This window comes from Oncorhynchus gorbuscha, linkage group LG21 (genome assembly GCF_021184085.1).
Source record: "Oncorhynchus gorbuscha isolate QuinsamMale2020 ecotype Even-year linkage group LG21, OgorEven_v1.0, whole genome shotgun sequence".
Classification (NCBI taxonomy): domain Eukaryota; kingdom Metazoa; phylum Chordata; class Actinopteri; order Salmoniformes; family Salmonidae; genus Oncorhynchus; species Oncorhynchus gorbuscha.
The window spans coordinates 1,561,110-1,588,243 of record NC_060193.1 but is presented as its reverse complement, the minus strand read 5'-3'; the positions used below and the strand labels follow the sequence as shown (position 1 = coordinate 1,588,243).

Below are 27,134 nucleotides of genomic sequence, written 5' to 3'. Positions count from 1 at the left end.
TCCCCTACGCAGTGCACCCCTATCCCCTACGCAGTGCACCCCTATCCCCTATGCAGGTGTGTTAGCCTGTAGCGTCCGTGCTGAAGAACACCAGAGGTAGCAATGACCGAGCCTTCAGGAAGGTTTCTTTCATTACAAGCTACAGCCTGTGATCTGTGACCAGAGGGAGAGAGGGATGGATAGAAAAATGGATCACTGGTGTCCAGTCCCATCCCCCTCTACCATGGGGTTGTTGTTACCACAAGGAGGGCAGAGACAGGCCCTCTACTAGTCTCTGTTCCCATCCCCCTCTACCATGGAGTATCTCTCACAGGGGTTAATGTTACACCATGCAGAGGGCAGAGAGACGGGCCAGGAGAACACACAGGGAACGGTTGCCATGACGTTACGCTCCAGGAAGTTAAACACAGGGTTCCACCAGGTCCTTGACAGGTAGTTGTTAGAAGCCCCGCGCAGAGCCTGAACACAAAATGTAAAGATTGGTTTAGAATTTTTTTTTTTTTAAACCAATAAATATATTTATTATATTTATGTTTATTTTCAAAAGGACAATCGTATAATAAGCCATTGGATTCCTAGAGACCCGATGTAAATCAGAAAGGTCAGAGTTCAGAGTCTGAACTAAAGAGAACGCTTTGAAATCAGTTTAGGCTGTTGTGTGATGTAACTATATTCACACAGCAACCATCATTACTAGACATTATGGTTGAGATATATATACACACACACATATATATCCTGTGTGTGTGTGTGTAATATATATATATATATATTTTGACCAAATACTTAATTTCCACCATAATTTGCTAATAAATTCATTACAAATCCTACAATTTTTTTTCTCATTTTGTCTGTCATGGTTGAAGTGTACCTATGATGAAAATTATAGGTCTCTCTCATCTTTTTAAGTGGGAGAACTTGTACAATTGGTGGCTGACTAAATACTTTTTTGCCCCACTGTATATCCTACCTGTGTGTGTGTGTGTGTGTGTGTGTGTGTGTGTGTGTGTGTGTGTGTGTGTGTGTGTGTGTGTGTGTGTGTGTGTGTGTGTGTGTGTATGTATGCATACTGCTCAAAAATATAAAGGGAACACTAAAATAACACATTCTAGATCTGAATGAATGAAATATTATTATTAAATACTTTTTTCTTTTCATAGTTGAATGTGCTGACAACAAAATCACACAAAAATGAGCAATGGAAATCAAATTTATCAACCCATGGAGGTCTGGATTTGGAGTCATACGCAAAATTAAAGTGGAAAACCATACTACAGGCTGATCCAACTTTGATGTAATGTCCTTAAAACAAGTCAAAATGAGGCTCAGTAGTGTGTATGAGGCTCCACGTGCCTGAATGACCTCCCTACAACGCCTGGGCATGCTCCTGATGAGGTGGCGGATGGTCTCCTGAGGGATCTCCTCCCAGACCTGGACGAAAGCATCCGCCAACTGCTGGACAGTCTGTGGTGCAACGTGGCGTTGGTGGATGGAGCGAGACATGATGTCCCAGATGTGCTCAATTGGATTCAGGTCTGGGGAACGGGCGGGCCAGTCCATAGCATCAATGCCTTCCTCTTGCAGGAACTGCTGACACACTCCAGCCATATGGGGTCTAGCATTGTCTTGCATTAGGAGGAACCCAGGGCCAACCGCACCAGCATATGGTCTCACAAGGGGTCTGAGGATCTCATCTTGGTACCTAATGGCAGTCAGGCTACCTCTGGTGAGCACATGGAGGGCTATGCGGCCCCCCAAAGAAATGCCACCCCACACCATGACTGACCCACCGCCAAACCGGTCATGCTGGAGGATGTTGCAGGCAGCAGAATGTTCTCCACGGCGTCTCCAGACTCTGTCACGTCTGTCACGTGCTCAGTGTGAACCTGCTTTCATCTGTGAAGAGCACAGGGCGCCAGTGGCGAATTTGACAATCTTGGTGTTCTCTGGCAAATGCCAAATGTCCTGCACAGTGTTGGGCTGTAAACACAACCCCCACCTGTGGACATCGGGCCCTCATACCACCCTCATGGAGTCTGTGTCTGACCATTTGAGCAGACACATGCACATTTGTGGCCTGCTGGAGGTCATTTTGCAGGGCTCTGGCAGTGCTCCTCCTTGCACAAAGGCGGAGGTAGCGGTCCTGCTGCTGGGTTGATGCCCTCCTACGGCCTCCTCCGTGTCTCCTGATGTACTCACCTGTCTCCTGGTAGCGCCTCCATGCTCTGGACACTACGCTGACAGACACAGCAAACCTTCTTGCCACAGCTCGCATTGATGTCCCATCCTGGATGAGCAGCACTACCTGAGCCACTTGTGTGGGTTGTAGACTCCGTCTCATGCTACCACTAGAGTGAAAGCAGCGCCAGCATTCAAAAGTGACCAAAACATCAGCCAGGAAGCATAGGAACTGAGAAGTGGTCTGTGGTCACCACCTGCAGAACCACTCCTTTATTGGGGGTGTCTTGCTAATTGCCTAGAATTTCCACCTGTTGTCTATTCCATTTGCACAACAGCATGTGAAATGTATTGTCAATCAGTGTTGCTTCCTAAGTGGACAGTTTGATTTCACAGAAGTGTGATTGACTTGGAGTTACATTGTGTTGGTTAAGTGTTCCCTTTATTTTTTTGAGCAGTGTGATATATATATACATATATCCTACCTGTGTGTGTGTGTGTATATGGGGCGGTAGGGCAGCCTAGTGGTTAGAGTGTTGGACTAGTAACCAGAAGGTTGCAAGTTCAAACCCCCGAGCTGACAAGGTACAAATCTGTTGTTCTGCCCCTGAACAAGGCAGTTAACCCCACTGTTCCCAGGCCCTCATTGAAAATAAGAATATGTTCTTAACTGACTTGCCTGGTTAAATAAAGGTAAAATAAAAAAATAAAAATATATATATATATATATATTACCTGTGTGTTGGCCATGGTGTGGTACCACCAGTATATATATATTACCTGTGTGTTGGCCATGGTGTGGTACCACCAGTATATATATATATTACCTGTGTGTTGGCCATGGTGTGATACCACCAGTATATATATATTACCTGTGTGTTGGCCATGGTGTGGTACCACCAGTATATATATATATATATATATATATTACCTGTGTGTTGGCCATGGTGTGGTATCACCAGTATATATATATTACCTGTGTGTTGGCCATGGTGTGGTACCACCAGTATATATATATTACCTGTGTGTTGGCCATGGTGTGGTACCACCAGAAGAGGCGTGACGTAACAAAGTAGGCGAAGACAACATCAATGCTGTAATGCTCATGACCAATCAGGATACAGACCACGCCCACAACACTGAGCAACCAGCACAGCCACACGTACCACCACATCTTCTTGGGGGAGTCTGAGGAGGTAAACAAATAAACGTAGTTACAACACAACCTCACGTGTCAAATTGTTTTTGCCCCCACCCCCCCCCCAAAACAGCCCTTTCCCCCAATTCAAAATACACTTTTCAGAGCCTCACAGGACTGGTAAATATACTACATGATCGTGTACATTGGACATGATCAAAGGTATGTGGACACCTGCTCATCAAACATTCCAAAATCATGTGCTTTAATATGGAGTTGGTCCCCCTTTGCTGCTATAATAGCCTCCACTCTTCTGGGAAGGCTTTCCACTAGATGTAGGAACATTGTTGCTATAACAGCCTCCACTCTTCTGGGAATGCTTTCCACTAGATGTTGGAACATTGCTGCTATAACAGCCTCCACTCTTCTGGGAAGGCTTTCCACTAGATGTTGGAACATTGCTGCTATAACAGCCTCCACTCTTCTGGGAAGGCTTTCCACTAGATGTTGGAACATTGCTGCTATAACAGCCTCCACTCTTCTGGGAAGGCTTTCCACTAGATGTTGGAACATTGCTGCTATAACAGCCTCCACTCTTATGGGAAGGCTTTCCACTAGATGTTGGAACATTGATCTCGACAAACCATTACTGTATGGACCTCACTTTGTGCACGAGGGCATTGTCATGCTGAAACAGGAAAGGACCTTCCCCAAACTGTTGCCACAAAGTTGGAAGAACAGAATCATCTAGAACGGTCCCAGGTTAGAGAGGCCCCCCGACCCGGTCCCAGGTTAGAGAGGCCCCCCGACCCGGTCCCAGGTTAGAGAGGCCCCCCGACCCGGTCCCAGGTTAGAGAGGCCCCCCGACCCGGTCCCAGGTTAGAGAGGCCCCCCGACCCGGTCCCAGGTTAGAGAGGCCCCCCGACCCGGTCCCAGGTAATTTCCTTAATAATAATAATAATAATAATAATAATAATAAAATTAGAATCTAATTTCTTACACTAAATAAACAGGTATGTCATTGTGAGGGTTACAGAGAGTGTGTGTGTGTGTGTGTGTGTGTGTGTGTGTGTGTGTGTGTGTGTGTGTGTGTGTGTGTGTGTGTGTGTGTGTGTGTGTGTGTGTGTGTGTGTGTGTGTGTACGTACACTCTTGGATAAACAGGTATGCCAGTGTGAGTGTTACAGTGTGTCCACTGTAGAGGAAGTCTCCACACATGAGGTGACCCCCGGTGATTGACAGGCCTCCTCCACTAATCAGACCCAGGATACGCCACACCATCCCTTCAGAGTCACCATAAAGCTAGGAGGGGGGGTAGAGAGTTTTAGTTAACAATGGGCTGATCCTGGCCTAATTAACATACTGCAGTGGGCTGATCCTGGCCTAATTAACATACTGCAGTGGGCTGATCCTGGCCTTAATTAACATACTGCAATGGGCCGATCCTGGCTTAATTAACATACTGCAGTGGGCCGATCCTGGCTTAATTAACATACTGCAATGGACTGATCCTGGCTTAATTAACATACTGCAGTGGGCCGATCCTGGCTTAATTAACATACTGCAATGGACTGATCCTGGCTTAATTAACATACTGCAACGGGCTGATCCTGGCTTAATTAACATACTGCAATGGGCTGATCATGGCCTTAATTAATATATAAATAATATAATAATATATGCCATTTAGCAGACGCTTTTATCCAAAGCGACTTACAGTCATGTGTGCATACATTCTACGTATGGGTGGTCCCGGGGATCGAACCCACTACCCTGGCGTTACAAGCGCCATGCTCTACCAACTGAGCTACAGAAGGACCACATACTGCAATGGGCTGATCCTGTATTAATTAACATACTGCAGTGGGCCGATCCTGGCTTAATTAACATACTGCAGTGGGCCGATCCTGGCTTAATTAACATACTGCAGTGGGCCGATCCTGGCTTAATTAACATACTGCAATGGGCCGATCCTGGCTTAATTAACATACTGCAATGGGCCGATCCTGGCTTAATTAACATACTGCAATGGGCCGATCCTGGCTTAATTAACATACTGCAATGGGCCGATCCTGGCTTAATTAACATACTGCAATGGGCGATCCTGGCTTAATTAACATACTGCAATGGGCCGATCCTGGCTTAATTAACATACTGCAATGGGCCGATCCTGGCTTAATTAACATACTGCAATGGGCCGATCCTGGCTTAATTAACATACTGCAATGGGCTGATCCGGTCGTATTCGATATTCGATATTCTGATCCACACCAGATACTGACTGGTGTTCTGATCCACACCAGATACTGACTGGTGTTCTGATCCACACCAGATACTGACTGGTGTTCTGATCCACACCAGATACTGACTGGTGTTCTGATCCACACCAGATAGTGACTGGTGTTCTGATCCACACCAGATAGTGACTGGTGTTCTGATCCACACCAGATAGTGACTGGTGTTCTGATCCACACCAGATACTGACTGGTGTTCTGATCCACACCAGATACTGACTGGTGTTCTGATCCACACCAGATACTGACTGGTGTTCTGATCCACACCAGATACTGACTGGTGTTCTGATCCACACCAGATACTGACTGGTGTTCTGATCCACACCAGATACTGACTGGTGTTCTGATCCACACCAGATACTGACTGGTGTTCTGATCCACACCAGATACTGACTGGTGTTCTGATCCACACCAGATACTGACTGGTGTTCTGATCCACACCAGATACTGACTGGTGTTCTGATCCACACCAGATACTGACTGGTGTTCTGATCCACACCAGATACTGACTGGTGTTCTGATCCACACCAGATACCGACTGGTGTTCTGATCCACACCAGATACCGACTGGTGTTCTGATCCACACCAGATACCGACTGGTGTTCTGATCCACACCAGATACCGACTGGTGTTCTGATCCACACCAGATACCGACTGGTGTTCTGATCCACACCAGATACCGACTGGTGTTCTGATCCACACCAGATACCGACTGGTGTTCTGATCCACACCAGATACCGACTGGTGTTCTGATCCACACCAGATACCGACTGGTGTTCTGATCCACACCAGATACTGACTGGTGTTCTGATCCACACCAGATACTGACTGGTGTTCTGATCCACACCAGATACTGACTGGTGTTCTGATCCACACCAGATACTGACTGGTGTTCTGATCCACTACCTTTTTTAAGGTGTCTGTGACCAACAGATGCATATCTGTATTCCCAGTCCTGTGAAATCCATAGATTAGGACCTAATTTATTTATTTCAATTGACTGATTTCCTATTATGAACTATAACATTTTTTGTTCACTATAAATGCATTTCTGTAGATTCCAAAATATATTTTACAAAATGGTGCCCCATCAGTCATCTAGTCTCTATGTGAATCATGAATCCTCATTTGGTTCCTGCCTTTCTAGGGAGTTTTTCCCAGACACCCCTCAGAGCCTGGTTCCTCTCTAGGTTTCTTCCTAGATTTCTGGCTTTTCTTGGGAGTTTTTCCTAACCACCCCTCAGAGCCTGGTTCCTCTCTAGGTTTCTTCCTAGGTTCTGGCTTTTCTAGGGAGTTTTTCCTAGCCACCCCTCAGAGCCTGGTTCCTCTCTAGGTTTCTTCCTAGGTTCTGGCTTTTCTAGGGAGTTTTTCCTAGCCACCCCTCATAGCCTGGTTCCTCTCTAGGTTTCTTCCTAGGTTCTGGCCTTTCTAGGGAGTTTTTCCTAGCCACCCCTCATAGCCTGGTTCCTCTCTAGGTTTCTTCCTAGGTTCTGGCTTTTCTAGGGAGTTTTTCCTAGCCACCGTGCTTCTACACCTGCATTGCTTGCTGTTTGGGGGTTTTTAGGCTGGGTTTCTGTACAGCACTTTGAGATATCAGCTGAATGTAAGAAGGGCTATATAAATACATTGGATGATCATTGTGTACCTTGGGAGCGCAGGTGAAGTGTTTGCCAGGGACAGGTAGCGTGGTGACGTACATGGTGACACAACGGTACATGTACAACGTTCCAATCATGAAAAAACACCTCCGACCGATGATGGACCTGGAGGGGGAAGTCACCACAATTAGAACAGCAGTCTACAGCAGAAACACCTCCGACCGATGATGGACCTGGAGGGGGAAGTCACCACAATTAGAACAGCAGTCTAGAGCAGAAACACCTCCGACCGATGATGGACCTGGAGGGGGAAGTTACCACAATTAGAACAGCAGTCTACACCAAGTTACCACAATTAGAACAGCAGTCTACACCAATGGCCTTGCAGTCTACACCAATGGCCTTGCAGTCTACACCAATGGCCTTGCAGTCTACACCAATGGCCTTGCAGTCTACACCAATAGCCTTGCAGTCTACAGCAGTCTACACCAAGTTACCACAATTAGAACAGCAGTCTACACCAATGGCCTTGCAGTCTACACCAATAGCCTTGCAGTCTACACCAATAGCCTTGCAGTCTACACCAATAGCCTTGCAGTCTACACCAATAGCCTTGCAGTCTACACCAATAGCCTTGCAGTCTACACCAATAGCCTTGCAGTCTACACCAATAGCCTTGCAGTCTACACCAATAGCCTTGCAGTCTACACCAATAGCCTTGCAGTCTACACCAACAGCCTTGCAGTCTACACCAACAGCCTTGCAGTCTACACCAACAGCCTTGCAGTCTACACCAACAGCCTTGCAGTCTACACCAATAGCCTTGCAGTCTACACCCATAGCCTTGCAGTCTACACCCATAGCCTTGCAGTCTACACCAACAGCCTTGCAGTCTACACCAACAGCCTTGCAGTCTACACCAACAGCCTTGCAGTCTACACCAACAGCCTTGCAGTCTACACCAATAGCCTTGCAGTCTAAACCAATAGCCTTGCAGTCTAAACCAATAGCCTTGCAGTCTAAACCAATAGTCCAAAAACACAGTTCAGTCACAGTGGTTCTAACGTATAGAGACATAATATAACATTTAAAAATGTCTCTCTATCCCTTTGAAAAACATTTGTGAGTGTAATATTTAAGGTCTATTGTTCATTTAATTTTTTTCTCCCACTTTGCTTTTGTCAATGTAAACATGTTTCCAGTGCCAATAAAGTTATTTGAATTGAAAAGAAAGTACTTGTGTTTGAGGAACAGCCACTGTATGAACCAGAGTCCCACCAACACCATCCCGTTGACTTCGGTGACCGTAAACGCCCACGGTACACGGTCCACATAGTCGAAGAACTTATCCGGTAACGGGGGACTGACCGATTTATCCGGTACCCGTTCGTGTACGACGGTGATGATGACGGTGGTCAGGATGAGGTTGAATAAGGCGTACACGAACGCCACCCCTGTTTTCCACCATTCCCGCGGCAACCTGTTGCCTCGGCCTTCCGGTACCGAAATCTTGACGTAGTCACTGTGTTTCCGGAGACCGTTGCTAAGCGACCGGATCAGTCTGCTGGATTTGGTCCGTCGGTCGTCCTGGTTGTGCTTGGACTTAGCGTTAGGGATGTGGTCCGTTATCGTTGATGACGAAGGGTTGCCGCGAGGGTTGCCGTTGGAGACGATGTGAGGAGGTGGTGGCGGCGGCTGGGACTCCATTGTCACGGAGACCTCAAAGTGGGAGTGGCCTCCAGTCGGTCTCACCTCGTCTTCGTGCATCAGTTCTGGGGTGGATATTTTGAGACACTCAACCAGCCAATCAGCAGGCTCCAAACATGTCCTTTAACCAATCAGCAGTCTCCAAAAACAAATATATAATCCAGAAACTTCCAGCAAGGTGTGACCTCCGACCTCCGATAATGTTTGGTGGGTTAGAGGTACCTGATCAATGTGATCAATAATCCTATCAGCTCTAGTCTGGTCAAATCAATCAGCTCTGAGGTCATCAACAATGTCAGAGACCTTTGGAAACACCTGGAAACACAAATACACAGACATCAGATACTGTCAAGAACCTGTTTCTACCTGATCAAATAAAAGGAACTGAAATGTACAAAAAGAGGAGGAAGGGGTGAAAACCTGTTTCACAGGCAATAGCTAGCTAGTTCAGGAGGCTGGTGAGGACGGGCTCGTGGTAAAGGCTGGAGCGGAGTCAGTGGAATGGGATCAAACACATGGTTTCCATGGTATCAAACACATCAAACACATGGTTTCCATGGTATCAAACACATCAAACACATGGTTTCCATGGTATCAAACACATCAAACACATGGTTTCCATGGTATCAAACACATCAAACACATGGTTTCCATGGTATCAAACACATCAAACACATGGTTTCCATGGTATCAAACACATCAAACACATGGTTTCCATGGTATCAAACACATCAAACACATGGTTTCCATGGTATCAAACACATCAGACACATGGTTTCCATGGTATCAAACACATCAGACACATGGTTTCCATGGTATCAAACACATCAGACACATGGTTTCCATGGTATCAAACACATTAAACACATGGTTTCCATTTTATGCCGTTCCAGACGTTATAATGAGCAGTCCTCCCCTCAGCAGCCTCCACTGACACACAGAAAGACAGGCTGTTTTCAGAGCTCTCGGGGGCAGTTTCCCAGACACATTTTAAGCCTAGTTCTAGGATTTTGAAAAGCATTCTTAATGCCCCTTATTTAAAATGCTTTTTTAGTCCAGGACTGGACTTTGATCTGTGTCTGGGGAAACCAGCCCTCAGTTGTCAGAGTGGACAGGCAGGTAACAAGGTAACAAGGTAACAAGGTGTGTTCTCTTCTACCTGCACTCTCTGTACAGTCACACTCAGTCAACACAGGAGAAGAGATGTTCCGAACCTACCTGTAGGAATGTTGGTTTTGACTCAGAGTAACCAGAGAGAGAAAGAGCCACACCTTAAAACCTCACACACATTCCTCACTCGTTAAACCACAGGTGATTTCACACACACACACCTCTGTGTGCTTTAATAGTCTTGTTGAAGCAGAACAATGAGGAGTTCAGACTGCTACAACAACTGTCACGATGGAGGGAGGGGTGGAGGGGCTATTCATAGAATGTGAATCACAATGCAATCCTCTAAAACAATTACATTACCTAGGTAACTAAACAACACCGTCACGTAACACACGGTGGTGGAGAAAAGTATAGTGAGTGAGTGAGTGAGTGAGTGAGTGAGTGAGTGATACTCATGCTACACATCCTCTTTCTCATTTCTCATATCATATCTGGCCTGCGTGTTAATGTGTGACTGACCCCCCCTCAAACCGTCTGTCTTTCTCCCTCGCCTCTACTCTAAACCGTCTTTCTCCCGCGCCTCTACTCTAAACCGTCTTTCTCCCGCGCCTCTACTCTAAAGCGTCTTTCTCCCGCGCCTCTACTCTAAAGCGTCTTTCTCCCGCGCCTCTACTCTAAAGCGTCTTTCTCCCGCGCCTCTACTCTAAAGCGTCTTTCTCCCGCGCCTCTACTCTAAAGCGTCTTTCTCCCGCGCCTCTACTCTAAACCGTCTTTCTCCCGCGCCTCTACTCTAAACCGTCTTTCTCCCACGCCTCTACTCTAAACCGTCTTTCTCCCGCGCCTCTACTCTAAACCGTCTTTCTCCCATTAATCTAAACAGTCTTTCTCCCACGCCTCTACTCTAAACAGTCTTTCTCCCACGCCTCTACTCTAAACAGTCTTTCTCCCACGCCTCTACTCTAAACAGTCTTTCTCCCACGCCTCTACTCTAAACCGTCTTTCTCCCATTAATCTAAACGGTCTTTCTCCCATTAATCTAAACAGTCTTTCTCCCATTAATCTAAACCGTCTTTCTCCCATTAATCTAAACCGTCTTTCTCCCATTAATCTAAACCGTCTTTCTCCCACGCCTCTACTCTAAACAGTCTTTCTCCCACGCCTCTAATCTAAACAGTCTTTCTCCCATCAATCTAAACCGTCTTTCTCCCATCAATCTAAACCGTCTTTCTCCCATTAATCTAAACCGTCTTTCTCCCACGCCTCTACTCTAAACCGTCTTTCTCCCATTAATCTAAACAGTCTTTCTCCCATTAATCTAAACCGTCTTTCTCCCATTAATCTAAACCGTCTTTCTCCCATTAATCTAAACCGTCTTTCTCCCATTAATCTAAACCGTCTTTCTCCCATTAATCTAAACAGTCTTTCTCCCATTAATCTAAACCGTCTTTCTCCCATTAATCTAAACCGTCTTTCTCCCACGCCTCTACTCTAAACCGTCTTTCTCCCACGCCTCTACTCTAAACCGTCTTTCTCCCACGCCTCTACTCTAAACCGTCTTTCTCCCACGCCTCTACTCTAAACCGTCTTTCTCCCACGCCTCTACTCTAAACCGTCTTTCTCCCACGCCTCTACTCTAAACCGTCTTTCTCCCACGCCTCTACTCTAAACCGTCTTTCTCCCACGCCTCTACTCTAAACCGTCTTTCTCCCACGCCTCTACTCTAAACCGTCTTTCTCCCACGCCTCTACTCTAAACCGTCTTTCTCCCACGCCTCTACTCTAAACCGTCTTTCTCCCACGCCTCTACTCTAAACCGTCTTTCTCCCACGCCTCTACTCTAAACCGTCTTTCTCCCACGCCTCTACTCTAAACCGTCTTTCTCCCACGCCTCTACTCTAAACCGTCTTTCTCCCACGCCTCTACTCTAAACCGTCTTTCTCCCACCTTTCTACTCTAAACCGTCTTTCTCCCACGCCGCACTCTAAACCGTCTTTCTCCCACGCCGCTACTCTAAACCGTCTTTCTCCCACGCCTCTACTCTAAACCGTCTTTCTCCCACGCCTCTACTCTAAACCGTCTTTCTCCCACGCCTCTACTCTAAACCGTCTTTCTCCCACGCCTCTACTCTAAACCGTCTTTCTCCCACGCCTCTACTCTAAACCGTCTTTCTCCCACGCCTCTACTCTAAACCGTCTTTCTCCCAGCTACTCTAAACCGTCTTTCTCCCACGCCTCTACTCTAAACCGTCTTTCTCCCACGCCTCTAAACCGTCTTTCTCCCAAACCGTCTTTCTCCCACGCCTCTACTCTAAACCGTCTTTCTCCCACGCCTCTACTCTAAACCGTCTTTCTCCCACGCCTCTACTCTAAACCGTCTTTCTCCCGCGCCTCTACTCTAAACCGTCTTTCTCCCGCGCCTCTACTCTAAACCGTCTTTCTCCCGCGCCTCTACTCTAAACCGTCTTTCTCCCGCGCCTCTACTCTAAACCGTCTTTCTCCCGCGCCTCTACTCTAAACCGTCTTTCTCCCGCGCCTCTACTCTAAACCGTCTTTCTCCCGCGCCTCTACTCTAAACCGTCTTTCTCCCGCGCCTCTACTCTAAACCGTCTTTCTCCCACGCCTCTACTCTAAACCGTCTTTCTCCCACGCCTCTACTCTAAACCGTCTTTCTCCCACGCCTCTACTCTAAACCGTCTTTCTCCCACGCCTCTTCTAAACCGTCTTTCTCCCACGCCTCTACTCTAAACCGTCTTTCTCCACGTCTTTCTCCCACGCCGCTACTCTAAACCGTCTTTCTCCCACGCCTCTACTCTAAACCGTCTTTCTCCCACGCCTCTACTCTAAACCGTCTTTCTCCCACGCCTCTACTCTAAACAGTCTTTCTCCCACGCCTCTACTCTAAACCGTCTTTCTCCCACGCCTCTACTCTAAACCGTCTTTCTCCCACGCCTCTACTCTAAACCGTCTTTCTCCCACGCCTCTACTCTAAACTGGCCCTCTTGTTGTTGTCTGTATCCCTAGTGATGTCTGTATCTCTAGTGATGTCTGGATCTCTAGTGATATTGGCCCTCTTGTTGTTGTCTGTATCTCTAGTGATATTGGCCCTCTTGTTGTTGTCTGTATCTCTAGTGATATTGGCCCTCTTGTTGTTGTCTGTATCTCTAGTGATATTGGCCCTCTTGTTGTTGCCTAGATCCCTAGTGATATTGGCCCTCTTGTTGTTGTCTGTATCCCTAGTGATATTGGCCCTCTTGTTGTTGTCTGTATCCCTAGTGATATTGGCTCTCTTGTTGTTGTCTGTATCCCTAGTGATATTGGCCCTCTTGTTGTTGTCTGTATCCCTAGTGATATTGGCCCTCTTGTTGTTGTCTGTATCCCTAGTGATATTGGCCCTCTTGTTGTTGTCTGTATCCCTAGTGATATTGGCCCTCTTGTTGTTGTCTGTATCCCTAGTGATATTGGCCCTCTTGTTGTTGTCTGTATCCCTAGTGATATTGGCCCTCTTGTTGTCGTCTGTATCCCTAGTGATATTGGCCCTCTTGTTGTCGTCTGTATCCCTAGTGATATTGGCCCTCTTGTTGTCGTCTGTATCCCTAGTGATATTGGCCCTCTTGTTGTCGTCTGTATCCCTAGTGATATTGGCCCTCTTGTTGTCGTCTGTATCCCTAGTGATATTGGCCCTCTTGTTGTCGTCTGTATCTCTAGTGATATTGGCCCTCTTGTTGTTGTCTAGATCTCTAGTGATATTGGCCCTCTTGTTGTTGTCTAGATCTCTAGTGATATTGGCCCTCTTGTTGTTGTCTAGATCTCTAGTGATATTGGCCCTCTTGTTGTTGTCTAGATCTCTAGTGATATTGGCCCTCTTGTTGTTGTCTAGATCCCTAGTGATATTGGCCCTCTTGTTGTTGTCTAGATCCCTAGTGATATTGTCTGGATCCCTAGTGATATTGGCCCTCTTGTTGTTGTCTGGATCCCTAGTGATATTGGCCCTCTTGTTGTTGTCTGGATCCCTAGTGATATTGGCCCTCTTGTTGTTGTCTGTATCCCTAGTGATATTGGCCCTCTTGTTGTTGTCTGTATCTCTAGTGATATTGGCCCTCTTGTTGTTGTCTGTATCTCTAGTGATATTGGCCCTCTTGTTGTTGTCTGTATCTCTAGTGATATTGGCCCTCTTGTTGTTGTCTGTATCTCTAGTGATATTGGCCCTCTTGTTGTTGTCTGTATCTCTAGTGATATTGGCCCTCTTGTTGTTGTCTGTATCTCTAGTGATATTGGCCCTCTTGTTGTTGTCTGTATCCCTAGTGATATTGGCCCTCTTGTTGTTGTCTGTATCCCTAGTGATATTGGCCCTCTTGTTGTTGTCTGTATCCCTAGTGATATTGGCCCTCTTGTTGTTGTCTGTATCCCTAGTGATATTGGCCCTCTTGTTGTTGTCTGTATCCCTAGTGATATTGGCCCTCTTATTGTTGTCTAGATCCCTAGTGATATTGGCCCTCTTATTGTTGTCTAGATCCCTAGTGATATTGGCCCTCTTGTTGTTGTCTGGATCCCTAGTGATATTGTCTGTATCTCTAGTGATATTGGCCCTCTTGTTGTTGTCTGGATCCCTAGTGATATTGGCCCTCTTGTTGTTGTCTGGATCCCTAGTGATATTGGCCCTCTTGTTGTTGTCTGGATCCCTAGTGATATTGGCCCTCTTGTTGTTGTCTAGATCTCTAGTGATATTGGCCCTCTTGTTGTTGTCTAGATCCCTAGTGATATTGGCCCTCTTGTTGTTGTCTAGATCCCTAGTGATATTGTCTGGATCCCTAGTGATATTGGCCCTCTTGTTGTTGTCTGGATCCCTAGTGATATTGGCCCTCTTGTTGTTGTCTGGATCCCTAGTGATATTGTCTGGATCCCTAGTGATATTGGCCCTCTTGTTGTTGTCTGGATCCCTAGTGATATTGGCCCTCTTGTTGTTGTCTGGATCCCTAGTGATATTGGCCCTCTTGTTGTTGTCTGTATCTCTAGTGATATTGGCCCTCTTGTTGTTGTCTGTATCTCTAGTGATATTGGCCCTCTTGTTGTTGTCTGTATCCCTAGTGATATTGGCCCTCTTGTTGTTGTCTGTATCCCTAGTGATATTGGCCCTCTTGTTGTTGTCTGTATCCCTAGTGATATTGGCCCTCTTGTTGTTGTCTGTATCCCTAGTGATATTGGCCCTCTTATTGTTGTCTAGATCCCTAGTGATATTGGCCCTCTTATTGTTGTCTAGATCCCTAGTGATATTGGCCCTCTTATTGTTGTCTGGATCCCTAGTGATATTGTCTGTATCTCTAGTGATATTGGCCCTCTTGTTGTTGTCTGGATCCCTAGTGATATTGGCCCTCTTGTTGTTGTCTGGATCCCTAGTGATATTGGCCCTCTTGTTGTTGTCTGGATCCCTAGTGATATTGGCCCTCTTGTTGTTGTCTGGATCCCTAGTGATATTGGCCCTCTTGTTGTTGTCTGGATCCCTAGTGATATTGGCCCTCTTGTTGTTGTCTGGATCCCTAGTGATATTGGCCCTCTTGTTGTTGTCTGATCCCTAGTGATATTGGCCCTCTTGTTGTTGTCTGGATCCCTAGTGATATTGGCCCTCTTGTTGTTGTCTGGATCCCTAGTGATATTGGCCCTCTTGTTGTTGTCTGGATCCCTAGTGATATTGGCCCTCTTGTTGTTGTCTGGATCCCTAGTGATATTGGCCCTCTTGTTGTTGTCTGGATCCCTAGTGATATTGGCCCTCTTGTTGTTGTCTGGATCCCTAGTGATATTGGCCCTCTTGTTGTTTTCTGTATCCCTAGTGATATTGGCCCTCTTGTTGTTGTCTGTATCCCTAGTGATATTGGCCCTCTTGTTGTTGTCTGTATCCCTAGTGATATTGGCCCTCTTGTTGTTGTCTGTATCCCTAGTGATATTGGCCCTCTTGTTGTTGTCTGTATCCCTAGTGATATTGGCCCTCTTGTTGTTGTCTGTATCCCTAGTGATATTGGCCCTCTTGTTGTTGTCTGTATCCCTAGTGATATTGGCCCTCTTGTTGTTGTCTGTATCCCTAGTGATATTGGGCCTCTTGTTGTTGTCTGTATCCCTAGTGATATTGGCCCTCTTGTTGTTGTCTGTATCCCTAGTGATATTGGCCCTCTTGTTGTTGTCTGTATCCCTAGTGATATTGGCCCTCTTGTTGTCTGTATCCCTAGTGATATTGTCTGGATCCCTAGTGTTGTTGTCTAGATCCCTAGTGATATTGGCCCTCTTGTTGTTGTCTGCATTCCTAGTGATATTGGCCCTCTTGTTGTTGTCTGCATCCCTAGTGATATTGGCCCTCTTGTTGTTGTCTGCATCCCTAGTGATATTGGCCCTCTTGTTGTTGTCTGTATCCCTAGTGATATTGGCCCTCTTGTTGTTGCCTAGATCCCTAGTGATATTGGCCCTCTTGTTGTTGCCTAGATCCCTAGTGATATTGGCCCTCTTGTTGTTGCCTAGATCCCTAGTGATATTGGCCCTCTTGTTGTTGTCTGTATCTCTAGTGATATTGGCCCTCTTGTTGTTGTCTAGATCCCTAGTGATATTGGCCCTCTGTAGTTGTCTGGATCCCTAGTGATATTGTCTGGATCCCTAGTGATATTGGCCCTCTTGTTGTTGTCTGGATCCCTAGTGATATTGTCTGCATCCCTAGTGATATTGGCCCTCTTGTTGTTGCCTAGATCCCTAGTGATATTGGCCCTCTTGTTGTTGTCTGTATCCCTAGTGATATTGGCCCTCTTGTTGTTGTCTGTATCCCTAGTGATATTGGCCCTCTTGTTGTTGTCTGTATCCCTAGTGATATTGGCCCTCTTGTTGTTGTCTGTATCCCTAGTGATATTGGCCCTCTTGTTGTTGTCTGTATCCCTAGTGATATTGGCCCTCTTGTTGTTGCCTAGATCCCTAGTGATATTGGCCCTCTTGTTGTAGTCTGTATCCCTAGTGATATTGGCCCTCTTGATGTTGTCTGGATCCCTAGTGATATTGTCTGGATCCCTAGTGATATTGGCCCTCTTGTTGTTGTCTGGATCCCTAGTGATATTGGCCCTCTTGTTGTTGTCTGGATCCCTAGTGATATTGGCCCTCTTAATGTTGTCTGGATCCCTAGTGATATTGGCCCTCTTGTTGTTGTCTGGATCCCTAGTGATATTGGCCCTCTTGTTGTTGTCTGGATCCCTAGTGATATTGGCCCTCTTGTTGTTGTCTGGATCCCTAGTGATATTGGCCCTCTTGTTGTTGTCTGGATCCCTAGTGATATTGGCCCTCTTGTTGTTGTCTGATCCCTAGTGATATTGGCCCTCTTGTTGTTGTCTGGATCCCTAGTGATATTGGCCCTCTTGTTGTTGTCTGGATCCCTAGTGATATTGGCCCTCTTGTTGTTGTCTGGATCCCTAGTGATATTGGCCCTCTTGTTGTTGTCTGGATCCCTAGTGATATTGGCCCTCTTGTTGTTGTCTGTATCCCTAGTGATATTGGCCCTCTTGTTGTTGTCTGTATCCCTAGTGATATTGGCCCTCTTGTTGTTGTCTGTATCCCTAGTGATATTGGCCCTCTTGTTGTTGTCTGTATCCCTAGTGATATTGGCCCTCTTGTTGTTGTCTGTATCCCTAGTGATATTGGCCCTCTTGTTGTTGTCTGTATCCCTAGTGATATTGGCCCTCTTGTTGTTGTCTGTATCCCTAGTGATATTGGCCCTCTTGTTGTCTGTATCCCTAGTGATATTGGATCCCTAGTGTTGTTGTCTAGATCCCTAGTGATATTGGCCCTCTTGTTGTTGTCTGCATCCCTAGTGATATTGGCCCTCTTGTTGTTGTCTGCATCCCTAGTGATATTGGCCCTCTTGTTGTTGTCTGCATCCCTAGTGATATTGGCCCTCTTGTTGTTGTCTGTATCCCTAGTGATATTGGCCCTCTTGTTGTTGTCTAGATCCCTAGTGATATTGGCCCTCTTGTTGTTGCCTAGATCCCTAGTGATATTGGCCCTCTTGTTGTTGCCTAGATCCCTAGTGATATTGGCCCTCTTGTTGTTGTCTGTATCTCTAGTGATATTGGCCCTCTTGTTGTTGTCTAGATCCCTAGTGATATTGGCCCTCCTGTAGTTGTCTGTATCCCTAGTGATATTGTCTGGATCCCTAGTGATATTGGCCCTCTTGTTGTTGTCTGGATCCCTAGTGATATTGTCTGCATCCCTAGTGATATTGGCCCTCTTGTTGTTGTCTAGATCCCTAGTGATATTGGCCCTCTTGTTGTTGTCTGTATCCCTAGTGATATTGGCCCTCTTGTTGTTGTCTGTATCCCTAGTGATATTGGCCCTCTTGTTGTTGTCTGTATCCCTAGTGATATTGGCCCTCTTGTTGTTGTCTGTATCCCTAGTGATATTGGCCCTCTTGTTGTTGTCTGTATCCCTAGTGATATTGGCCCTCTTGTTGTTGTCTAGATCCCTAGTGATATTGGCCCTCTTGTTGTTGTCTGTATCCCTAGTGATATTGGCCCTCTTGATGTTGTCTGGATCCCTAGTGATATTGTCTGGATCCCTAGTGATATTGGCCCTCTTGTTGTTGTCTGGATCCCTAGTGATATTGGCCCTCTTGTTGTTGTCTGGATCCCTAGTGATATTGGCCCTCTTAATGTTGTCTGGATCCCTAGTGATATTGGCCCTCTTGTTGTTGTCTGGATCCCTAGTGATATTGGCCCTCTTGTTGTTGTCTGGATCCCTAGTGATATTGGCCCTCTTGTTGTTGTCTGGATCCCTAGTGATATTGGCCCTCTTGTTGTTGTCTGGATCCCTAGTGATATTGGCCCTCTTGTTGTTGTCTGGATCCCTAGTGATATTGGCCCTCTTGTTGTTGTCTGGATCCCTAGTGATATTGGCCCTCTTGTTGTTGTCTGGATCCCTAGTGATATTGGCCCTCTTGTTGTTGTCTGGATCCCTAGTGATATTGGCCCTCTTGTTGTTGTCTGGATCCCTAGTGATATTGGCCCTCTTGTTGTTGTCTGGATCCCTAGTGATATTGGCCCTCGTTGTTGTCTGTATCCCTAGTGATATTGGCCCTCGTTGTTGTCTGTATCCCTAGTGATATTGGCCCTCGTTGTTGTCTGTATCGCTAGTGATATTGGCCCTCTTGTTGTTGTCTGTATCCCTAGTGATATTGTCTGGATCCCTAGTGTTGTTGTCTAGATCCCTAGTGATATTGGCCCTCGTTGTTGTTGTCTGCATCCCTAGTGATATTGGCCCTCTTGTTGTTGTCTGTATCCCTAGTGATATTGGCCCTCGTTGTTGTCTGTATCCCTAGTGATATTGGCCCTCGTTGTTGTCTGTATCCCTAGTGATATTGGCCCTCGTTGTTGTCTGTATCCCTAGTGATATTGGCCCTCCTGTTGTTGTCTGTATCCCTAGTGATATTGGCCCTCCTGTTGTTGTCTGTATCCCTAGTGATATTGGCCCTCTTGTTGTTGTCTAGCACCCTAGTGATATTGGCCCTCTTGTTGTTGTCTAGCACCCTAGTGATATTGGCCCTCGTTGTTGTTGCCTAGATCCCTAGTGATATTGGCCCTCGTTGTTGTTGCCTAGATCCCTAGTGATATTGGCCCTCTTGTTGTTGTCTGTATCCCTAGTGATATTGTCTGGATCCCTAGTGTTGTTGTCTAGATCCCTAGTGATATTGGCCCTCTTGTTGTTGTCTGTATCCCTAGTGATATTGGCCCTCTTGTTGTCGTCTGTATCCCTAGTGATATTGGCCCTCTTGTTGTCGTCTGTATCCCTAGTGATATTGGCCCTCTTGTTGTCGTCTGTATCCCTAGTGATATTGGCCCTCTTGTTGTCGTCTGTATCCCTAGTGATATTGGCCCTCTTGTTGTCATCTGTATCCCTAGTGATATTGGCCCTCTTGTTGTCGTCTGTATCCCTAGTGATATTGGCCCTCTTGTTGTCGTCTGTATCCCTAGTGATATTGGCCCTCTTGTTGTCGTCTGTATCCCTAGTGATATTGGCCCTCTTGTTGTCGTCTGTATCCCTAGTGATATTGGCCCTCTTGTTGTCGTCTGTATCCCTAGTGATATTGGCCCTCTTGTTGTCGTCTGTATCTCTAGTGATATTGGCCCTCTTGTTGTTGTCTGTATCTCTAGTGATATTGGCCCTCTTGTTGTTGTCTAGATCTCTAGTGATATTGGCCCTCTTGTTGTTGTCTAGATCTCTAGTGATATTGGCCCTCTTGTTGTTGTCTAGATCCCTAGTGATATTGGCCCTCTTGTTGTTGTCTAGATCCCTAGTGATATTGTCTGGATCCCTAGTGATATTGGCCCTCTTGTTGTTGTCTGGATCCCTAGTGATATTGGCCCTCTTGTTGTTGTCTGGATCCCTAGTGATATTGGCCCTCTTGTTGTTGTCTGGGTCCCTAGTGATATTGGCCCTCTTGTTGTTGTCTGGATCCCTAGTGATATTGGCCCTCTTGTTGTTGTCTGTATCCCTAGTGATATTGGCCCTCTTGTTGTTGTCTGTATCCCTAGTGATATTGGCCCTCTTGTTGTTGTCTGTATCTCTAGTGATATTGGCCCTCTTGTTGTTGTCTGTATCTCTAGTGATATTGGCCCTCTTGTTGTTGTCTGTATCTCTAGTGATATTGGCCCTCTTGTTGTTGTCTGTATCTCTAGTGATATTGGCCCTCTTGTTGTTGTCTGTATCTCTAGTGATATTGGCCCTCTTGTTGTTGTCTGTATCTCTAGTGATATTGGCCCTCTTGTTGTTGTCTGTATCCCTAGTGATATTGGCCCTCTTGTTGTTGTCTGTATCCCTAGTGATATTGGCCCTCTTGTTGTTGTCTGTATCCCTAGTGATATTGGCCCTCTTGTTGTTGTCTGTATCCCTAGTGATATTGGCCCTCTTGTTGTTGTCTGTATCCCTAGTGATATTGGCCCTCTTGTTGTTGTCTGTATCCCTAGTGATATTGGCCCTCTTATTGTTGTCTAGATCCCTAGTGATATTGGCCCTCTTATTGTTGTCTAGATCCCTAGTGATATTGGCCCTCTTGTTGTTGTCTGGATCCCTAGTGATATTGTCTGTATCTCTAGTGATATTGGCCCTCTTGTTGTTGTCTGGATCCCTAGTGATATTGGCCCTCTTGTTGTTGTCTGGATCCCTAGTGATATTGGCCCTCTTGTTGTTGTCTGGATCCCTAGTGATATTGGCCCTCTTGTTGTTGTCTGGATCCCTAGTGATATTGGCCCTCTTGTTGTTGTCTAGATCCCTAGTGATATTGGCCCTCTTGTTGTTGTCTAGATCCCTAGTGATATTGGCCCTCTTGTTGTTGTCTAGATCCCTAGTGATATTGTCTGGATCCCTAGTGATATTGGCCCTCTTGTTGTTGTCTGGATCCCTAGTGATATTGGCCCTCCTGTTGTTGTCTAGATCCCTAGTGATATTGGCCCCCCTGTTGTTGTCTAGATCCCTAGTGATATTGGCCCTCTTGTTGTTGTCTAGCACCCTAGTGTTATTGGCCCTCTTGTTGTTGTCTAGAACCCTAGTGATATTGGCCCTCTTGTTGTTGCCTAGATCCCTAGTGATATTGGCCCTCTTGTTGTTGTCTGTATCCCTAGTGATATTGTCTGGATCCCTAGTGTTGTTGTCTGCATCCCTAGTGATATTGGCCCTCTTGTTGTTGTCTGTATCCCTAGTGATATTGGCCCTCTTGTTGTTGTCTGTATCCCTAGTGATATTGGCCCTCTTGTTGTTGTCTGTATCCCTAGTGATATTGGCCCTCTTGTTGTTGTCTGTATCCCTAGTGATATTGGCCCTCTTGTTGTTGTCTAGATCTCTAGTGATATTGGCCCTCTTGTTGTTGTCTGTATCCCTAGTGATATTGGCCCTCTTGTTGTTGTCTAGATCCCTAGTGATATTGGCCCTCTTGTTGTTGTCTAGATCCCTAGTGATATTGGCCCTCTTGTTGTTGTCTAGATCCCTAGTGATATTGGCCCTCTTGTTGTTGTCTAGATCCCTAGTGATATTGGCCCTCTTGTTGTTGTCTAGATCTCTAGTGATATTGGCCCTCTTGTTGTTGTCTGTATCTCTAGTGATATTGGCCCTCTTGTTGTTGTCTGTATCTCTAGTGATATTGGCCCTCTTGTTGTTGCCTAGATCCCTAGTGATATTGGCCCTCTTGTTGTTGTCTGGATCCCTAGTGATATTGGCCCTCTTGTTGTTGTCTAGATCCCTAGTGATATTGGCCCTCTTGTTGTTGTCTAGATCCCTAGTGATATTGGCCCTCTTGTTGTTGTCTAGATCCCTAGTGATATTGGCCCTCTGTAGTTGTCTGGATCCCTAGTGATATTGTCTGGATCCCTAGTGATATTGGCCCTCTGTAGTTGTCTGGATCCCTAGTGATATTGTCTGGATCCCTAGTGATATTGGCCCTCTTGTTGTTGTCTAGCACCCTAGTGATATTGGCCCTCTTGTTGTTGTCTAGAACCCTAGTGATATTGGCCCTCTTGTTGTTGCCTAGATCCCTAGTGATATTGGCCCTCTTGTTGTTGTCTGTATCCCTAGTGATATTGTCTGGATCCCTAGTGTTGTTGTCTAGATCCCTAGTGATATTGGCCCTCTTGTTGTTGTCTGCATCCCTAGTGATATTGGCCCTCTTGTTGTTGTCTGCATCCCTAGTGATATTGGCCCTCTTGTTGTTGTCTGCATCCCTAGTGATATTGGCCCTCTTGTTGTTGTCTGCATCCCTAGTGATATTGGCCCTCTTGTTGTTGTCTGCATCCCTAGTGATATTGGCCCTCTTGTTGTTGTCTGTATCCCTAGTGATATTGGCCCTCTTGTTGTTGTCTGGATCCCTAGTGATATTGGCCCTCGTTGTTGTCTGGATCCCTAGTGATATTGGCCCTCGTTGTTGTCTGGATCCCTAGTGATATTGGCCCTCGTTGTTGTCTGGATCCCTAGTGATATTGGCCCTCGTTGTTGTCTGGATCCCTAGTGATATTGGCCCTCGTTGTTGTCTGGATCCCTAGTGATATTGGCCCTCTTGTTGTTGTCTGTATCCCTAGTGATATTGGCCCTCTTGTTGTTGTCTGTATCCCTAGTGATATTGGCCCTCTTGTTGTTGTCTAGATCTCTAGTGATATTGGCCCTCTTGTTGTTGTCTAGATCTCTAGTGATATTGGCCCTCTTGTTGTTGTCTAGATCTCTAGTGATATTGGCCCTCTTGTTGTTGTCTAGATCCCTAGTGATATTGGCCCTCTTGTTGTTGCCTAGATCCCTAGTGATATTGGCCCTCTTGTTGTTGCCTAGATCCCTAGTGATATTGGCCCTCTTGTTGTTGCCTAGATCCCTAGTGATATTGGCCCTCTTGTTGTTGTCTAGATCCCTAGTGATATTGGCCCTCTTGTTGTTGTCTAGATCCCTAGTGATATTGGCCCTCTGTAGTTGTCTGGATCCCTAGTGATATTGTCTGGATCCCTAGTGATATTGGCCCTCTGTAGTTGTCTGTATCCCTAGTGATATTGTCTGTATCCCTAGTGATATTGTCTGTATCCCTAGTGATATTGTCTGTATCCCTAGTGATATTGTCTGTATCCCTAGTGATATTGTCTGTATCCCTAGTGATATTGTCTGTATCCCTAGTGATATTGTCTGTATCCCTAGTGATATTGGCCCTCTTGTTGTTGTCTGTATCCCTAGTGATAGTGGCCCTCTTGTTGTTGTCTGTATCCCTAGTGATATTGGCCCTCTTGTTGTTGTCTGTATCCCTAGTGATATTGGCCCTCTTGTTGTTGTCTAGATCCCTAGTGTTGTTGTCTGTATCCCTAGTGATATTGGCCCTCTTGTTGTTGTCTGCATCCCTAGTGATATTGGCCCTCTTGTTGTTGTCTGTATCCCTAGTGATATTGGCCCTCTTGTTGTTGTCTGTATCCCTAGTGATATTGGCCCTCTTGTTGTTGTCTGTATCCCGTGATATTGGCCCTCTTGTTGTTGTCTGTATCCCTAGTGATATTGGCCCTCTTGTTGTTGTCTGTATCCCTAGTGATATTGGCCCTCTTGTTGTTGTCTGTATCCCTAGTGATATTGGCCCTCTTGTTGTTGTCTGTATCCCTAGTGATATTGGCCCTCTTGTTGTTGTCTGTATCCCTAGTGATATTGTCTGTATCCTAGTGATATTGGCCCTCTTGTTGTTGTCTGGATCCCTAGTGATATTGGCCCTCTTGTTGTTGTCTGTATCCCTAGTGATATTGGCCCTCTTGTTGTTGTCTGTATCCCTAGTGATATTGTCTGTATCCCTAGTGATATTGTCTGTATCCCTAGTGATATTGCCCCCCTTGTTGTTGTCTGTATCCCTAGTGATGTTGTCTGTATCTCTAGTGATGTCTGTATCTCTAGTGATATTGGCCCTCTTGTTGTTGTCTGTATCCCTAGTGATATTGGCCCTCTTGTTGTTGTCTGTATCCCTAGTGATATTGGCCCTCTTGTTGTTGTCTGTATCCCTAGTGATATTGGCCCTCTTGTTGTTGTCTGTATCCCGTGATATTGGCCCTCTTGTTGTTGTCTGTATCCCTAGTGATATTGGCCCTCTTGTTGTTGTCTGTATCCCTAGTGATATTGGCCCTCTTGTTGTTGTCTGTATCCCTAGTGATATTGGCCCTCTTGTTGTTGTCTGTATCCCTAGTGATATTGTCTGTATCCCGTGATATTGGCCCTCTTGTTGTTGTCTGGATCCCTAGTGATATTGGCCCTCTTGTTGTTGTCTGTATCCCTAGTGATATTGGCCCTCTTGTTGTTGTCTGTATCCCTAGTGATATTGTCTGTATCCCTAGTGATATTGTCTGTATCCCTAGTGATATTGCCCCCCTTGTTGTTGTCTGTATCCCTAGTGATGTTGTCTGTATCTCTAGTGATGTCTGTATCTCTAGTGATATTGGCCCTCTTGTTGTTGTCTGTATCCCTAGTGATATTGGCCCTCTTGTTGTTGTCTGTATCCCTAGTGATATTGGCCCTCTTGTTGTTGTCTGGATCCCTAGTGATATTGGCCCTCTTGTTGTTGTCTGTATCCCTAGTGATATTGTCTGTATCCCGTGATATTGGCCCTCTTGTTGTTGTCTGTATCCCTAGTGATATTGGCCCTCTTGTTGTTGTCTGTATCCCTAGTGATATTGGCCCTCTTGTTGTTGTCTGTATCCCTAGTGATATTGGCCCTCTTGTTGTTGTCTGTATTCCTAGTGATATTGGCCCTCTTGTTGTTGTCTGGATCCCTAGTGATATTGGCCCTCTTGTTGTTGTCTGTATTCCTAGTGATATTGGCCCTCTTGTTGTTGTCTGGATCCCTAGTGATATTGGCCCTCTTGTTGTTGTCTGTATTCCTAGTGATATTGGCCCTCTTGTTGTTGTCTGGATCCCTAGTGATATTGGCCCTCTTGTTGTTGTCTGTATTCCTAGTGATATTGGCCCTCTTGTTGTTGTCTGGATCCCTAGTGATATTGGCTCTCTTGTTGTCTGCTTGATTTACAGCATCAAGGTAAATTACTCCATATTTTCACACGTCTTGGACACTACGTCTTGGACACTACGTCTTGGACACTACGTCTTGGACACTACGTCTTGGACACTACGTCTTGGACACTACGTCTTGGACACTACGTCTACTGTCCGGATAGACTACTGCAGCAACACCAAAGGCTCTTCCTAATAATGATTCTGGATATTATCATAGCCGTGGTAAGTAAGGCTGCTGCAGCACCTGAAAAATCTGAATTTTAAAAAATTATTATTTTTCTTCACAAAAGTAGTGCATCTAATGACAACATCTAATGTTGATTTCAACTCGGCTTTCCATTCAAATCCGATCATTAAAAAAAGAAACCCGTTTTTTTTTTTGGTCACTTTGTGATGACAAAAACAGCAATAGTGAGATTAATGCTACCACTATTCATGGGTTTATTGTGTGTGACTGTGTTAGGCTACAGAAACATCACCAAGGATCCAATCTATATAGTCAGGCAATGTCCACATCATTCCCTCATAGTTTAGAATGTAAGAACTAGAATGCCAATTAGAATATCAATTAGAATGTCAAGAGGCCCGAGTTCCCAAGTTGGGGGGTGGATGACCATTCAAATAGTTCCCAGTTGTTTTAAACGCTCGGAATTCGGAGATTACCGAGTTCCCGGTTGTCTTGAACGCGGCATCATTCACACGCCACAGTCAAAGGGAGAGGAGTGTAAACACAACGCAAACCGGTTACAGTTTAATTAAGAACCAAACAAAACAAAACCAGAGTTTCTATTGGACACATTCAGGTCCCTCCCCGTGGCATTCCGTATTGCAACATAATCGGCGTAATGGAACAGGCTCAAAGTAAGCAACCCTTCTCTCCGCCATCATCACAACATATATACATATATAACAAATATCATTCTCACCGGGCGATAATAACATGAAGGATTTACGTAGGTGAAATATAAGTTAGGAGTCCTCCGTGTTTAAGTTCTGGAAATAGTTAAGTCTTTAATATTAAATGGATATTCGACCCGCAAAGCCAGTCGGAAGCAATTCACCTGTTGAAAGGTGAGCTATGGCGACCGACAACACCTTCTCTAACTCTTAAAACTTTTTACCTGCGCTCTTAGGGAAATGGAACCAACAAACGTTCTCAAGTTAGGCTAATTAAACAATGTATCCCCACATTAAAATAACAGCTTACCTGTGTTCTGTACCGTGAAAGTTCGCAACAAGTCTGTGACCTTTTTTTGTCTTCCTCCTCTGTGTAGAGTTGTCTTCTCTTACCTTGGGTGTGTAAATCACAGCTCCCCTCCTGTCAGACAAGACACGCCCTCTTCAGCAAAACACGCCCCTATAGCGTCCTATTACATTTGATCAATTATCAAAACTATCCAGAATGTGCATTTATATATATATATATATATATATATGTTTTACAATAGCCAAATTTCATGTAAAAAGGTGTCGATTAAATTTAAAGGTCTTAAAAAAAAAAATTCAGGCAGATAACTGGTTCTCCCTGCCCAAATAAGGCCACTCCCCTCTCAGTGAGTCACTTCTCGTTAAACGATCCGCCCGTTCCAG

At 45.6% G+C, this 27,134-nt stretch overlaps 1 protein-coding gene across 3 annotated transcripts; it reads right to left on the bottom strand.

Moving 5' to 3' along the window:
• Positions 1–26,909, bottom strand: LOC124008554 (phosphatidylcholine:ceramide cholinephosphotransferase 2-like). Of its 3 annotated transcripts, XM_046319919.1 has the most exons (6): positions 26,752–26,909; positions 8,445–9,229; positions 7,255–7,372; positions 4,464–4,617; positions 3,200–3,366; positions 1–459 (listed from the first exon to the last, which is right to left on the bottom strand). In XM_046319919.1, exons 2-6 carry the CDS (start codon positions 8,972–8,974, stop codon positions 268–270), a joined length of 1,161 nt encoding a protein of 386 aa, XP_046175875.1. In that variant the 5' UTR covers positions 8,975–9,229; positions 26,752–26,909; the 3' UTR covers positions 1–267. The 3 variants fall into 3 exon arrangements, with proteins under 3 accessions (XP_046175875.1, XP_046175877.1, XP_046175876.1); XM_046319921.1 differs by lacking the exon at positions 8,445–9,229 and having other exon boundaries at positions 26,752–26,830; XM_046319920.1 differs by lacking the exon at positions 26,752–26,909 and having other exon boundaries at positions 7,255–7,508; positions 8,445–8,582.
• Positions 26,910–27,134: the final 225 nt, after the last annotated feature.